Here is a 17,756-nt window from a genome sequence, read left to right as displayed (position 1 = left end):
TGTATCTATCTATCTATCTGTATATCTATCTACTGTAACTATCTATCTATCTGTATATCTATCTACTGTAACTATCTATCTATCTATCTATCTATCTATCTAGCTATGTTGTTTTATCTATCTATCCGTTTATCCGTCTATCTATCTATCATCTATCTGTCTATGTTGTTTTATCTATCTATCTATCTATCTATCTATCTATCTATCTATCTATCTATCTATCTATCTATCTATCTATCTATCTATCTATCTATCTATCATCTATCTGTCTATGTTGTTTTATCTATCTATCTATCTATCTATCTATCTATCTATCTATCTATCTATCTATCTATCTATCTAGCTATGTTGTTTTATCTATCTATCTATCTATCTATCTATCTATCTATCTATCTATCTATCTATCTATCTATCTATCTATCTATATATATATCTATCTATCTATCTATCTATCTATCTATCTATCTGCCTGTCAGTCTGTCCATCTGCTTTTGATAATGGCAGAGATAATTGAGTTAACACAAATTATAAAAGTTTGAGTAGTTTAATAAAATAGGCACAAACTTCTTAAAAAATGCAACCGAATTAAACAAAGTGTCAGAAAATCAATCCGTAATAAATCCCACACATGCGTAATAATAATAACTCAATTGAAGGGGTGGTTTTCCCTCAATCTGGCGCCCCTGTTGGGAGGGTTGATGCCGCTCTGTTCCTCGAGCACATGGTCCACATTACTGAGGTATGCCTGAGATTCCTGAGCCGCGCTCTGGGAGAGAGCCGGTGTGATATCTGACTTCCCATCCGAGCCCATGACAGCGTGAGGAGACCGCAAAGACCCGAGACAACTCTGCTTCTATTTAAAAGAGACTTCTTCATACATCCTCTGAAGAATCACCCTGGATCCCAAACCCAGTCTGGAGCCGCACGGGTATATCTGTGGCAATAGCAACTATACATTGTATGGGTCAAAATTATCCATTTTTCTTTTATGCCAAAAATCATGAGGATATTAAGATCATGTTCCATGAAGATATTTAGTAAATGTCCTGCCGTAAATATATAAAACATGTATTTTTGTGAGTGAATGCAGCACAATCGTGAACATAAATGCACAACTTTAAAGGAGATTTTCTCAATGTTTACATTTTTTTGCTCCTCAGATTCAAAATGTCCAATAGTTGTATCTCGACCAAATATTGTCCTATCCTAACAAACCACACATCAGTGGAGAGATTATTTATTCAGCTTTCAGATTATGTATAAATCTCACTTTTAAAAAATTGACCCATGTGACTGGTTTTGTGGTTTGATTACCAATTCAAAAATAGGCTGCAGTATTGCTGAGTACGTTCTGGCCCAAGTCAAAAGCAAAATAAAAGTCATAATAAAAGTTTGTGCCAAACTATTCCATACTTAAGTTTCTCCTGCAACTCTTGATCTCAGATTTAATGGCTTGTTTAGTATGAAAACTCACAGATGTACTAGTTTGTAATTTCCATGCCTCTAGTAGCAATTAGTGATCCACCAAAAGTTTGACAACTGTAAATATTCTGCTTTCTTCCATGTTTATCTTCCTTTAGTGTGTAATGTTGCTGTGTGATCATGAAAGCTCCAGTTCTTCTCTATATGAGTGTCAGTGTTTCTGAACTCCTGAAACGCCTCCATTGTAGTCTTGAGTTACAAACACGTCACAATATTCCTCATTATAATAATTAATACGCAGAATAAAGGGGCGGGGCCTGGTTGAGTTAGTTAGTAGTGTGTTAAACTGGCGGTTATGGAAAGGGGCGGGACATTTCCCAAACACACTCGAAGCGCTCGACCAATCACAACACACTGCTCCAGCCGACCAATCAGAGCACAGTGTGCTTTTCAGAAGGAGGGGCCTCATAGAGACAGGAAGTAAACAGAGCGTTACTGACAGACTGGGAAGAGAGGAGCCGCAACAATGGAGAATATGAGGAACATAATCAACATTCAAGCAGGAAAACCTGCAAGTAGAGCACAAAAAACAAAACTTTGTAAAATAACATAATGTGGCCTATTTAAAAAACAAAAAAAAATTGCTGTGTATCATTCCTGCTTCCATGATACAGAATAAGTGGGACAGAGCAAGGGTTGTGTATGCTCTGCTGCCCAGGAATGCAGGAAAACACAATCACGTGAAGCGTAGATGCTTTACTGGAATGCTGGGGATTTTTCACAACTCCAGAAATGGTTTGTGGTTTTTGGCAACGAGAGAGAGAGAGGAAGAGATTTTATATTTTTGTTTTATGTTCCATCTTCTTTATCCCTGAAGTTTGTAAGTGAGTCTCCGGGAGAGCGAAGCGTCTGTTTAGGCTCTACCACCCCGAGAGAATATGAGAAAACTCTCGACAGCGGCCAGCGCTCATAAACAACATCACACCTCTGTAAACACAGCAATGCTAACGCATGATGCCTGATGGAAAACAGCAGAGGGAAATATGCCACTGTCATCCAAGGGCTGACGAGAATAAATTATATAAAGAAAGAAATACAACGAAACCCCACAGTGAGGGTTATGGAGGGGTTGAGGAGGTGGAAGTCTTTAAAAAGTATGAACATTTATATTTTGCAGTTCTGACTTTTTGCATTTTGCGTCTTGCATTTCTAAATTGTGAGATATAAACTTGCAATTGTGAGGAATTTTTTTTTTTTTTGTAAAGAAATTAATAGTTTTATTCAGCAAGGACACATTAAATTAATCAAAAGTGTCAGTAAAGACATATATAATGTTACAAAAGATTATTTTTCAAATAAATGCTGTTCTTACGAACTTTCTATTCATCAAAGAATCCTGAAAAATAAAATCTCTCATGATTTCCACAAAAAGGAAACTCTTTTTAACAGTGATAATAATCATAAATGTTTCTTGAGCATCAAATCATCATATTATACTGATTTCTGAAGGATCATGTGACACTGAAGAGTGGAGTAATGATGATAAATTCAGCTTTGATCACAGGAATAAATTACACTTTACTATATATTCACATAGAAAACTGCTGATTTAAATTACAATAATATTTCACAATTTTCAATGTATTTTTAATAAAATAAATGCAGCCTTGCTGCGCAAAAGAGACTCTTTCAGACTTGCTGACCCCAAACTATTATGTTTTCACATATATGTCTACACGTTATGATGGAAGCAAGTGTTTTAATGAACTTTTGTGACGACACACTCTGAAATTGGCATCCATTGACTAATGGCAATTTCCGACAGGTTTTGTAAATCCATGTTTTTTCAAAATGTATTTATTTATAAGTTTATTTTTTATAGGGACAGTACAAAAAACAAAACATGATCCCAGTCAAAAACTAGAAAATATGTATTGCACATCAAGAGTATAGCTAAACTGATGCTTTACATTATAATAATATTTCACAATTTTCAATGTAGTTTTAATCAAATAAATGCAGCCTTGCTGTGCAAAAGCGACTCTTTCAGACTTACTGACCCCAAACTATTATGTTTTCACAATTGCAAGTGTTTTAATGAACTTTTGTGATGACACACTCAGAAATTAGCATCCATTGACTAATGGCAATTTCCAACAGGTTTTGTAAATCCATGTTTTTTCTAAATGTATTTAATTATAAGTTTATTTGTATAGGGACAGTACAAAAAAAACATAATCCCAGTCAAAAACTAGAAAATATGTATTGCACGTCGAGAGTATAGCATCAGCTAATTTGCAGCTCGGCTTTTTTTGGAAAGGCTTCTCAAAAAACAAAAACAAAAACAAAACTACTAATCATAGAAAAAAACTAACACAGCATGTTATTTATACACATTCAAATACATCTAAATGACCTATTCCTTTTGTAAGGATCCTTCCAACCGTAATAAAACAACTAAATAAAACAAACATTTATTAAATTTGAATATGCGTGCAGTTCTGGTTTATTTTAAACCACCGCTTTACCTTCAATGTAAAGGACTTTGTTTGTTAAGTACTGCCTTAAATTCAATATTATATATATATATATATATATATATATATATAAAACAATAATTTAGCATTATTCTTCATCAAATGCTCCACCCGAGTGTCTAAGTACCCTACAAAAGCAGCATTTTAGTTCAACACAGGTATATTGTTTCTATAGGAACTGCATTAAAAATTCAACCCATGAATAAATCATCATCCATCTCCATATTGATCTTATGTAACACACAGTTTCCCGCGACGCGAGTTGGTCTGTGGGCTCGAGGGTTTCGCTGTGAATCTGAAATGGTGTGGGAGCTTCAGAAGGAGCGGATAAAGTGTGAACTTACGCCCACGTTCTTTCTGCCGCAGATCTCCTACGCACAGAATCACTGCATGTCATGTGCGAGCGAGTGGGCGTCACATTATCCAGCTATTCAAACCCGAAAACACAGAATAGCTGACAAAAAAACACTTAATAACCTCTCTTATTGTTCCTCTCTGTCAAGCTCTGAAAGAAGGTCATGTTCATCTGTTTAACATCATCACAGATGGACACTACACTGTAAAAAAAATCTGTTACATTTACGGTAAAAAAAAACTGGCGGATGTGGTTGCCAGAAATATACCGTAAAAAATACGGTAGCAACATTTTAGGTTTTTCAGACTTAACTTAAATTTACAGTAAAAAAACACATTTCATGAACTGATATAATGTTAATTTAACAACCTATTGAAGTGCTAATATCTGTTTTGTACCATTGTAATACACTGACAACCACCAGTCACAGTGGAGATGAGAGTCACATGATGAATCACAGGCGGCTTTTCCACAAGAGAGTTAATATTAATGTAATAAAGCTGCACACACACACTAAACACCATCATGGTAACACATGAACATTTAAAAATGCAATAAACATTAATTGAACAACATTAAATGTAACATAGAACCCTAATGTGCATAACTGATTAGAAAAAACTACGAAGAAACAGTTATTTTAACAAAAGTACATCATATGTAAAGTGTCACGCAGGGAATTGTGGGAATGTCAATTTACAGTTTTTCACTTCCAAAAACTGTAAATTTAACGGTATTTTACTGTAAAAATACATTAAATGTACGGTTAGATTAAATGTACGGTTAGATCTATCAGTTATTCACCGTATATAGTACGGAAACTTTCTGTTAACAAATTAACAGTTTTACACTGTTGCATTTTTACGGTCTTTTACTGTTAAAAAACCAGGATAATTTTTTACAGTTGTGATTCCCACTCACCCGCTAGAGCCTTGATGCGAGAGCGCTCGAATAACCGGGCCGAGCTGTTCTCATTGTCCCACTCGTCCTCCCAGCGGTTGTTCACGCTGTCCGGGTATTGTTGCTGGATGTCCATGTGCTCGAATTCTGCGGCTACTGTCGTCATCCTGACCTCTGACCTTTCGGCTTTTCACCGTACACACTTCCTCATGGGCGGCTTCCTCTGAAGCCCTGCTGAAAGACACAGAGAGGTCAGAGGTCATTATAGTGGGATATTTTAGACACATCACGCACAGACACGCTATGAATCTTTACTATGTTTTAATCATATTTGCTCCACTGATTGTGGCAGAAAATCAGATGGATTGCGTGTAATGGATTTAAATATGGTAATAATGAGATTAAACTGAACTAAGAATGCATTGAACTAGTCAAAGAGAAAACATTTGCAACCCATTTTACTTCTCCAGCATATATTTTTTTTTTTTTTTTGTGCGTGTATATGAAAACATAATACATATTGTCATTAAAATGTTTTTACTCTTTTTTTCTGGTTGAATATCTAATAAAAAGACATATATATATATATATATATATATATATATATATTCAAACAGAAAAAGGAAGGGAAATAAGGAGGGGAAAAATATCACATTTAATAATTAAGACTATTACAATTATTTTTTAACTATACAGATTTTTTCAGTTTTATTTTAATTTGAAATAACGTCCACAGCAAAAAAATTATAATAATAATAATTTGCAATGTCATGAAATATCATGAAAGTATAAAATATTGACTTCAAGCTGACTTTAGTAAAAACAAATTAAAACATATATTACATAAAGCAATATACACAAGAGTAAAACAACTGTGTTTTCCAGTGTGTTGTTTCTGGGAAAGAGTGTCTGACTCTGAATGAGACTTTATTGTTCATCGGCTCTGCTGACCTTTGCAAAGAGACAGCACTTATTTATTTCCCATCAACCCCTCCTCTCTCTCTCTCCATTATCCATCAGCTGCACACTGATGCACATTGAGGAGCTTTAAGCACTGACTGCCACCTATTGGACAACCCTGAGATCTGAGATCTTACCCACAATCCCCGGACCAGCACGATCATGTGGCGTTAACAGACAGAACTACAATAACAAATTCTACAATAACAAAAAAATAAGTTTTCAATTAATCTTTTGAATCTTTTTCAATTAATTTTTTGGAGCGGATCCAAATGCTTGCTTTTTAATAAACCTAATTCTCTTTCTATGTAGATTTTATATTCATAAATGTAACTTTTCAAATTGTAAACCTATTTTTATAATATTCTTACAGGAGATAAAACATTATTTACTTACAATTTCACTCTCGCCTAACAAGAAAGCTCTCAGAACATGTTTTTTTTAATACTTTAATTTTTTTTTTTACTGTATTTAATGTTTAATTTGTATCTATTTGTGTAATTCCCTCTTCTTTCCTTTTCTTTTTTTTTAGGTGACTGTCATTCATGTTTTTGTTTTGTTCTTTACTCTATCTATTGGTGTCATTCTTAACTATTGTGATGCTCTAATTTTGTTGTACCATAGTGTAAACAATGTTCAAATAAAGCATTTAAAAATATAACAATGAATGGCCTGAAAATGAATGGTGTGAAAATTATAGATACATTTTTTAATAACTTTTATATAAAAAAAATATATGTAGAACTACATTATTACCTCAATGTAAACCTTTTTAAAACTCAATGTATAATAAGATTGAAAGGAAAGAATAGTAAATACTGTCTCACCAATACAGTTTAAGAAGTTACATATTAGGTTATTAATTTTATAAAATTTTATTAACATTTTCTTAGAGACATGGAGAATAAATGCGTCTTTTGGTAGAAAAAGAATCAATTAAACATTTATTCTTTGAATGTGTATTTACCCAATTGTTTTTGGATTGATATTGAATATTTAAATTCACAAAATTAAAGATTTGACTATCTAGTAAAGATATATTTGTGTTATATAAAAATAAGAGTTGAGAGCAAAATTTGGTAATTAACTTAATAATTATGTATGGAAAATAATATATACACAAACAGAAATGGCCTAATAATAAAATTGAACTTAAGCGTTACATGGAGGCCCTAAAAGATGTTAGAAATACAAAAGCTAAATGTATAGAATTTTTTCATTCTTCTTTTTGTCATTTTTCGTGAGTTATCCTCTCTATATATATTTTTTCCTGTTGTTTCCTTTTATGCTATTATGAATCTAATAGAATAGTTGAATACGTTGTGATCCTCTATATATTTACAGTATGTTGTTATTGTTTTGTTATGCATCAAAAAAAAAAAAAAGTAAAAAAAAAAAGTCCCTAAAATATCAAGGGGGTTATGATGCACACCAAGTGCACCAAACAGCACAAAAACACCCTGAACTGCAATGCTTTTCACTGTGCAAACGTTTATCTTTCTAATTGCTAGCATCAGGCATGATTTGCATGCGGTTGTTCTCCTGTGAGATGTTCTTCTTCAAACACCTCCCACACACAAAACCCGCGCGGCGCTAAAATCTCTCAGCGCGGCTCTTGTATGTATCCAGCGTTTCTCAAACAAATGGAGAGTTTCCAGGGCATTTTTGTAGTGAGAGTAACACCCGTGTCCCAGAAACTGCTATTGCAGTCGGCTAAATATAACAGTGCCGCTGGGACGGGCTTCTGGAGAGCTGAGAGATTCGGGTTCGGAGTGAGTGCTCGAGCAGAACGACAACCAAGGAGCAAGATGACACAGAAACCAAGGGCGAACGCTGAATACTAGCATACGACTCTCAGGCCTACAGTTTCTGCCATAGAAAGATGTAGTAAGACAACTTTTTGAGCGTAGCTTGAAGTGAGGATAATGGATGGGGTGTTCGAATCTTAATTCAATATTGATTAATTTGGCTAAATATCAGGAAGGGCATGTTCATTTTCCCTAAGGAAAGAAATCTCTCAAGCTGTAAACATACAGGGAAACCTGCTATTATTATTATTATTAAAGGTTAAAAATAACTTCTTATAGCCAACATGATGCATTCACTCTAAAAATGCTGGGTTGTTTTAACCCAATTTTGAGTAAAATATGGATAAACCCAAACGTTTGGTTAAAAACTTTAACTTAAAAATGTAACCCAACCGCTGGGTTTGTCCATATTTGACCAAAAGTTGAGCAGTTTTTAGAGTTTTTCTGTATCTTTCAACATTCCTTCTGATGTTCATTCATGTTATTTGGTGCTGTAACTAGTAGTAAAGAGGAAGACCGATTCGCTAAAATTTAGCTAGATCTATTTACAACATACATCTATTTTTCCTCCATTCTGTGAAATGCTGAGGACTTTTATCAAGCTATCGCTTCCCAAAAAGACAATAATGGTCTGTCAGTGACATCTTTGCCATTCAAATGTATTCAAAACAATATGTATCACATTAACATAGCTAAAAAAAGCTGAAAGTATTGTGGTAGTACCGTGGTTTAATGATGGTCTCAGAAAACAATTGGTACCATATCCAAAATATCATAGTATTTTCCTTTATATAGCATTTATATAGGCTTTTAAATTATAAAGAATGACATAATGGTAATGTCCAAAACATGGTATTTCTATTTTATATTAGTATAGATGTATATAAGGTACTTCAAAGAATACTAGGTACTAGGTCTAAAATAAAGTACCCTAAAATAAAGTTGAGTAAAATAAAGAACCCTAAAAATGTTTTAAAGTGTACATCTCCAAGTATATTAATTGTATTCATACACCATATTAATGACACCATAGTATATGTCATTTGAGTGTTTTTCCATAGTATATTTTAATGGTAATATCATGGAACTTTATAAGGTAAAATATATGTTTATACAAAACACACAGACTTGTAAATGCACATTATATTAAGGATTGACTCAAACTTGTGCATCCCAAGTAAGCGCAGTGAAGTAAAGACAGCTTGTGACGCAGCAGGAGATGTTCTCGTGTCGATATGTCAGCTGGACTGATGGGTTTGTCTGGCTCAAAGAGTATTGATTTCCCAGCATCTCTCAGATACAGTAAGTGAAGCATGAAAGCCTCGGCTCATCATTACCGTCCTCTCTGACTTTACTGAACTAAACACAACACAAAAGCCCACGCAACCTGTCTTTGCAACTTTACATTGATATAAAAAGTTAATCTTGCGAAAAAGTACTGTGGTTTTAGCATAAAGACACACCATGGAAAGGTATACCACACCGTATCTTCATTTTTGTATTCCTAATTATTTTTCTTTGCACATGATGCTACTTTAGTACTACGTTTTTGAGATATGTACCATAGTAAAACCCTGAATAGGTATTTGTGTAAACTAATCATTGTTTAGTGACATGGTATATACACACACACACTAGCAAACACACTCACACAAAAACACACACTCTCTCTCTCTCACACACACACACACACTAACAAACACATTCACACAAAAACACACACACACACACACACACACACACTCTCTCTCTCTCTCTCTCTCTCTCACACACACACACACACACACACACACACACACACACACACAGTACTGTGTATTGTGGTATTACACCGTGTAACTACACGCGACTCACGATAAAATGTTAATGAGAGTTGTTGTGCTGACCAGCCGCGACGGCGACACGCGACGATTCTATTGTAGAAACGGTTTCTATTTTTCTCCGTGTCGCGCTGGAACAACAAACACAAAGTGTGGCAATGATAATCTCAGGCACTGTTTATGTGCTTTATTTAATGTTAAAAACGTGTAATGTGACTTTGAATATCATTTAATGCTCCAGCTTTGTAACGTTAGCCGTTAAAACAACAATTAACGTTAACGTTAGAGAATTCACCTCAGATCTTGAAATTAAACAACTGGAAACAAAAACCGTTCAAACTGTGAACAAACAAGTGTATTCTTTAACAATGATTGTTTTAGTAACTCAGTATGTATTTTTAATTATGTTTAAATTGTGTAATATTTTTGAATTTGATTATTTACTTATCCATTTTCTTGCGAGTGCCGTGACTGCCCGTCAAGCCTAGGTGCTGTGAGCCGCGAGACTCCGCCCACACGCTGTTGTGATTGGTTGTGGGTTTTGATTGATTTTGACCATATTTTGACGCATCTCGTGGTCGCGTCGCTACTGTGGACAGGCTTGCTGCTTGTCGCTGGAATCTTATCGCATCGCGTCCTATGATCGCGTCTGGTTGGGACATGGTGTTACTCAAAAAATTGCATCAGTATTTTTGTTGTTGTATTATTTATATAATCTTATAGTTTTTATACATAGTTTGAATTAGCTTTCCTTTTTATATATTAATAGTGCTTTTGTCATTTTAGTTTTAGTAATTTTGTTATGCCATTTTTTTCCTTTTTTTTTTTTACATTCATGTAGTTGTAAAAATGTTTACAACTACATGAAAAAGTATTTCTGTTGTAGTAATGTTTGTACTTAAACTTAGATTACTCAGTTAATTGCCAAGGTCACATTTCTATTTCTAGTAAAAAAAAAGTTTTTTTAAATTTAAGTTTCAAGTTTTTTAAACAAGTTTTTTAGGTTTAAGCCGTAATTACGAGATTTCGTAAATTGGGAATTTTCTGAGAGTTCCATGTGACTATTGCAGATTAATTTAGGCGTTGATTTAGACGTTGGGCATAATTCCCTTTACCAGCTCCGAGCAGAACATCACGTGTTATATAGAAATTAGGGTAATTACTGCATGACGTGAACGCAGCATACATATGAATATTGTTATGAAAATGCCATCTGATATCCTTTCTAAGCCTTGGTACCAGCAGTGTGTGACTCAAGGTCGACATCATCCTGGGGATTCGAGCATGATCTTGTCTGAAAGACGATCCAGGTGACGGTTAAGACCAGGGCTTCTGAGCAAGTGTGTGTGTGTGTGTGTGTGTGTGTGTGTGTGTGTCAGCATCGCTCTGCTGAGGTCAAAGCTGCCGCTAGCATGTGCGCTAGTTCTCTGCAGAGCTGTTTTTAGCATCGCATTGGCACACACCCAGAGGCTGCTGGGACAAACTACATTAAAGGGAGAGTTCACCCAAAAATTAAAATTAGCCCATGATTTACTCACCCTTTAGTCATCCTAGGTGTATATGACATTCTTCTTCCAGATTAATCCATCATAAAAGTGCATTATCCATCATAAAAGTGCATCCATCCATCATAAAAGTGCATCTGTCCATCATAAAAGTGCATCTGTCCATCATAAAAGTGCATCTATCCATCATAAAAGTGCATCTGTCCATCATAAAAGTGCATCTGTCCATCATAAAAGTGCATCTATCCATCATAAAAGTGCATCTGTCCATCATAAAAGTGCATCTATCCATAATAAAAGTGCATCTGTCCATCATAAAAGTGCATCTGTCCATCATAAAAGTGCATCTGTCCATCATAAAAGTGCATCTATCCATCATAAAAGTGCATCTATCCATCATAAAAGTGCATCTGTCCATCATAAAAGTGCATCTATCCATAATAAAAGTGCATCTGTCCGTCATAAAAGTGCATCTGTCCATCATAAAAGTGCATCTGTCCATCATAAAAGTGCATCTGTCCGTCATAAAAGTGCATCTGTCCGTCATAAAAGTGCATCTGTCCATCATAAAAGTGCATCTATCCATCATAAAAGTGCATCTATCCATGACAAAAGTGCATCCAATCATCATAAAAGTGCATCTATCCATCATAAATCCATCATAAAAGTGCCTCTATCCATCATAAAAGTGCATTATCCATAATAAAAGTGCATTATCCATAATAAAAGTGCATTATCCATCATAAAAGTGCATCTATCCATCATAAAAGTGCCTCTATCCATCATAAAAGTGCATCTATCCATGATAAAAGTGCATCTATCCATCATAAAAGTGCATTTGTCCATCATAAATCCATCATAAAAGTGCATCTATCCATCATTAAAGTGCATCTGTCCATCATAAATCCATCATAAAAGTGCATCTGTCCATCATAAAGGCCTTCTGAAGCGATGTGTTTGTGTAAGAAAAATATGCACTTTTATGATGAATGGATGCACTTTTATCATGGATGGATGCACTTTTATGGACTTCCAAAACAGAAACAGCCATTCACTGCCATTATAAAGCTTGGAAGAGTGAGGACATGTTTTAATATAACTCTGATTGTCTACGTCTGACAGAAGAATGTCATAAACACCTAGGATGGCTTGAGGGCGAGTAAATCATGGACTAATTTTTATTTTTGGGTGAACTATCCCTTTAAAGCCCACAATATCCGGCCTCTAGGATTTTAGATCATCTAAAAAACAATAGCCTATGCTTATTTGAGTATTGCAGCGTTAGCTCTGCAACATGCTAACGGCTAACTCTATTTAAGCCAATTGTGCATTGAATTTTCCATTTTTGTAGCTCACTTTTAAAACAAATCAAGTCATCATAATCATTATCTTTCCTCTCTTCCTCTGAACGACCATTACTGGCTATTTCTCCCTCCATTTCTCTCCACAGATTCAATTAGCGGGTAAACAACAGAATGAGGATCTTTTAGCAAATTGCTTTGACATTAATCTGCACAAACTGCTAAGCTGATTGGTTAGAACGGGTCACCTGACTTCATCTGAGCTAAAATCACAGAAAGTTTGGAGTCTGGAAAATGTTTGAATGTTTTTGAAAGAAGTCTGCTCAGCACGGCTGTATTTATTTGATCAAAAATACAGTAAAAATTGTTTAATATTTTAACAATTTAAATCAGCAGTTTTCTATGTGAATATATAGTCAAATGTAAATTAATCCTGTGATCAAAGCTGAATTTTCAGCATCTTCAGTGTCACATGATCATTCAGAAATCATAATATGATGATTTGATCCACAAGAAACATTTATGATTATTATTTTGTGAAATCCACTTTATTTTTCAGGATTCTTTGGTGAATAGAAAGTGACATGTATTGGATTTAGAATCATTTGTACACTCTAAAAAATGCTGGGTTGTTTTAACCCAATTTTGGGTCAAATATGGACAAACCCAGCCATTGGGTTAAAAATTTTAATTGCATTTTTGATCCAACGTTTGGGTTTGTCCATATTTGACCCAAAATTGCATTTTTTAGAGTGTAACATTATAAATGTAGTTACTGTCACTATAGTGGCACCTAGTTTCTTCTTTTTCTTCTGTACCACTTTTTGAAGTCAGTCTAATACAACCAGTATTTGAAACACGAGCAAACCAAACGGTCTTCTTTTAAAATGTTTACTTCCAAAACAAAATTATAAAACAAAATTATACATAGACAATGGTACGCACGGTCAAAAAACTGTGTTGCTTCCAACGTCTCTAACTTCAAACTAAAACTAACTACATCCAATCGCTTACGCTATGACGTAGTGCTATCTGACTGGAAGCTCAAAATACTGAAATATTATCAAATCTAAACATTACTAAATCATGCATTACTAAACATTACTTAACCAATATATTTCTTATAAATGTTCTTTTACTGGTTTTAAACTAAATTATTATTTCAGATGAACTAGTCCTTATGTGGCTCTTACATTACCCGGCCCCTAATTGGTTAATCAGGAGGACTAAGCAATTATAAACTTAAACACTGAGAGCCAAACAATTTTTAAATGTCCAAACTATCAACTTGTTTCCCCTTTTTTTTTTACTCTTCTGACGTCGCCTCTTCCAACAAGCACAGTTTGTTTACAGGCCTTTCCAGAGTGTTGGTCTTGGTCTTTATCTTCACTCTTCGTACTGTTCCATTGGAGTCCGGCAACGTTTCAACTACTTTTCCCATGAGCCAGGAGTTCCGTGGGGAAGAACTGTCCACTAATAGCACAACATCTCCTGTCATGAAGTTTCTTCTTGGCTTTAGCCATTTCTGGCGCTCCTGAAGAAGTGGAAGGTATTCACGTGTCCATCTAGTCCAAAATAAATCCACAAGATACTGGACCTGCTTCCATCTCTTTCTTGTGTACATGTCATCTTTGCTGAAAATCCCTGTAGGCATTTTGGGTTGAGATTTCAACAGCAATAAGTGATTGGGTGTTAGAGGTTCTACGTCGTTCACATCATCTGAAACAGTTGTAAGCGGCCTACCGTTGATTATGCTTTCGACTTTGCACATTATTGTCAGAAGACAATCATCGTTCACTGCTTGCTCTTTCAAAAGAGAGTTAAGGATTCTTCGCACAGTCCGAATTTGTCTTTCCCAGACCCCGCCTTGGTGTGAAGCGGCTGGGCTGTTGAATATCCACTTTATTCCTTTTGGTTGCAAGGCCTTTTCAATCTTGTCATTATCCACCAGTTGAATGGCTTCTCTCAACTCTCTTTCAGCGGCCACAAAATTTGTGCCGTTGTCGGAACGCATGATGGTAACTTGACCTCTCCTGCACATAAAGCGACGAATTGCATTAATGCAGGAGTCTGTGTCGAGGCTATCTGCAACTTCGATGTGCACCGCTCTGAGAGTGAGGCAAGTGAACATCACGCCGTATCTTTTGACTGTACCCCGGCCCCGCTTGACATCAAACGGCCCGAAGAAATCAACGCCGGTATTTGTGAAAGGAGGCTTACCTGGCAAGAGCCTATCTTCAGGCAAGTTTGCCATTTTTTGCTCACCAACCTTTCCATTAATCCTGCGGCACACTGTACATTTGTTGATGATCTTTCGAATTGCAGAATTGGCTTGTGGGATCCAATACCTGCATCTCAGTTGTGCCAAGACATAACTGCGTCCACAGTGTCCTGTTCTTTGGTGTATGTCTCTCAAAATCAGTGTAGCAACTCTGCTATGCTTTGAAAGAATTGCTGGATGTTTAGCATTTTCTGGCATAGCGGACTTGTGGAGTCTTCCACCAACCTTTAACGTGCCATCTTGAAGAATCGGATCCAATTTAAACAGCTGACTGCTGCGACTGAGCTGTTTACCTTTCTCCAGTACTTTGATTTCTTCTCCAAACTGTTGTCTTTGACTGAATTGGATTATTTCCGATTCTGCTGCAACCAGATCATCCATGGTAAGTGATTTCTTTTCTGTTGCTTTGAATTTTTTCATTTGTTGTTCTAACTTTGAACTTTCCTTTTCAGGGTTCTTTTCCGCTTGCCTGATCGTTCTTGATATTTCCTTTCTTTTCTCTTTCAGTTTCCACAGATTTTCCTTCACCTTTAAAATCCAGGCCACTGATCTCTTTAATTTATGCCAGTCCGAATAATAGTTGATCAATTTGTCGATTGGTTCCATGTTTTCTTCAACTTTGATCATGTTGACTGTAACTCCCTTCTTGACTTCCGGATCATTTTGAAGGCTTTCTTTCCTTCGCACAGGCTGTTCCGACCAATCACATTCACTGTTCAGCAAGAAATCCGGCCCATTGATCCAGGTTCCTCCTTGCACCAAATTCTTAGCTTTCAGTCCCCTGCTGGCTTGATCTGCAGGATTTTCCGTTGTTCTGACATACTTCCATTGCGATGGCTTGGTTGCTTCTCGGATCAACGAGATTCTGTTTGCAACAAAGGTTTTGAAACGAGCAGTTTCACTGTCAATATATCTGAGCACTGTAGTACTGTCTGTCCAGAAAATAGATTGTTGCAGTGGAACTTGAAGCTCTTGATGTAACATCTTGTCTACTTTAACAGCGACAACTGCTGCGGTCAACTCGAGTCTGGGAATGGTGACCAGTTTGAGTGGGGCTACTCTTGACTTCCCCATGAGGAATGCACAATGCTTCTCACCTTGGCTATTCTCTAGCAGCAGATAAGACACAGTGCCATATGCGGACTCTGAAGCATCTGAAAAATGATGTAACTGTGCTGCTGCAGTACATCCAAAATCTACAGGCTTCCAACACCTGCTCACATTGAAGGCAGAGAGATGACTGACATCTTCGATCCATCTTTTCCAATCTTCAGCGTGTTTTCCACCAATGTTCTCGTCCCATCCGTATTGTTCTTTACAAAGATCTTTCAGCAGGAGTTTAGCAGGCAAGATGACCGGAGCCAAAAAGCCAAGGGGGTCGTAGATGGAATTCACGACTGATAAAATGCCTCTTCTGGTCATCGGCTTGTCTTGCAGCTTCATACTGTAAGTGAAAGTATCAGTTTCTGTGTCCCACTGTACACCAAGGGTCCTCTCGATTGGCAAAGCGTCATGTCTTAGATCCAGGTCTTTCACTTCGCTAGCTCTATGTTCTTCAGGGATTGACATTAACACCTTCCTGCTATTGCTCATCCACTTTGTTAAAGCAAACCCTCCGCTGGCACACAGGGTACGAAGATCTTTAGCCAAAGTTACCGCATCTTCTTCGTTAGCTACACTCTTCAGACAGTCATCTACGTAGAAGTTACGCAGAACTGTCTGTACAGCTTCTGGAGATACATCAGCCTTGTGATCTTCAGCAGTTTTTTTCAGTGCATATGAGGCAACACTCGGTGAAGAAGTGGCTCCGAAGAGGTGCACGGTCATTCGGAATTCCTCCATAGGTTCGTTCAACTTGCCGTTGGGCCACCAAAGAAAACGGAGTAGGTCTGCGTCACGCTCCGGTACCTTGACCTGATAAAACATCGACTCGATGTCCGCCATTATAGCTACTGGCTCCTCACGAAATCTTAAAAGCACACCAACTAACGTATTGTTCAAGTCGGGTCCTTGGAGCAGTTCACTATTCAGAGACCTATCCTGAAACGAAGCTGTGCAGTCGAAGACCACCCGCAACTTTCTTTTCTTTGGGTGATACACCCCGTGATGTGGTATGTAAAACAGTCTGTTGTCGTCACGGTTCAGCTGTTGAACTGGAACTTGGACAGCATAGCCCTTGTCAATGATGGTTTCCATAAAGCCCTTGTACTCTTCAAAGAATTCAGGATTCTTCTTGAACTTTCTAAGCAAACAGGCTATGCGCTGTTCAGCCACACAACGGTTATTAGGCATTTGGAGCTTCTCATTCCTGAGTGGCAGTCCAATGCTGTAATGCCCGTTCTCAAAAATTGTCGTTTTCTGCACACATTGCAAAAACTGTTTGTCTTCATGAGACATCTCCTCTCGATCATCGTAGTTACGCTCTGGAAAATCAGTGTTATACTGTTGGACCAGCAGCTTTTCAATCTCCATCACAGAAATTCTGTTTACTGAAAAGGTAGGCGTTTCATTCATTGCATCATCCAGTTCTTTTCTTAAGGGCCCATTCACAACCCAGCCAATGGCAGTCTTCACGGCATAAGGGCCTCCATCCTCAGCATTAACAACGTGCCATGGCTCCATTGCTCTTGAACAGTTAGCTCCAATAAGCAGGCCTACATCTGCTTCTATCTCTGGCAAGCGTACTTCATTGAGATAAGGCCACTTCTGGATATCTGACTGTTTAGGTATGTTCTCGGTGTGAACAGGTATGTTGCTATGAGTGAACACCTTAGGTAACTCAATGAACTTGGTGTCTTCCAGCCCACACACTTCCAGGTCTGATATGATGAAACTGTTCATGAGCTTCTGTTCTCCAGGTTTGTCTT

General features: G+C 36.7%; 1 protein-coding gene across 2 annotated transcripts in view; it reads right to left on the bottom strand.

The window, feature by feature from the left end:
• sptbn1 (spectrin, beta, non-erythrocytic 1) overlaps window positions 1-10,265 on the bottom strand; it is an 86,638-nt gene extending 76,373 nt beyond the window's left edge. Inside the window, exons 1-2 of one of the 2 annotated variants that reach the window (XM_079597838.1) lie at window positions 10,247-10,265; window positions 5,236-5,448 (exon numbers count right to left, since the gene is read on the bottom strand). In XM_079597838.1, the coding sequence (XP_079453964.1) occupies window positions 5,236-5,380 (145 nt within the window). In that variant the 5' untranslated portion in view covers window positions 5,381-5,448; window positions 10,247-10,265. Of the gene's footprint in view, window positions 1-5,235; window positions 5,457-10,246 lie in introns of those variants that run through there. The other variant, XM_079597837.1, reaches the window with a different exon arrangement.
• Between the last annotated feature and the right edge of the window lie 7,491 nt (window positions 10,266-17,756).

This window comes from Phoxinus phoxinus, assembly GCF_949152265.1.
Source record: "Phoxinus phoxinus genome assembly, chromosome: 22".
NCBI lineage: Eukaryota > Metazoa > Chordata > Actinopteri > Cypriniformes > Leuciscidae > Phoxinus > Phoxinus phoxinus.
This window is presented reverse-complemented; position numbering and strand designations above follow the sequence as displayed.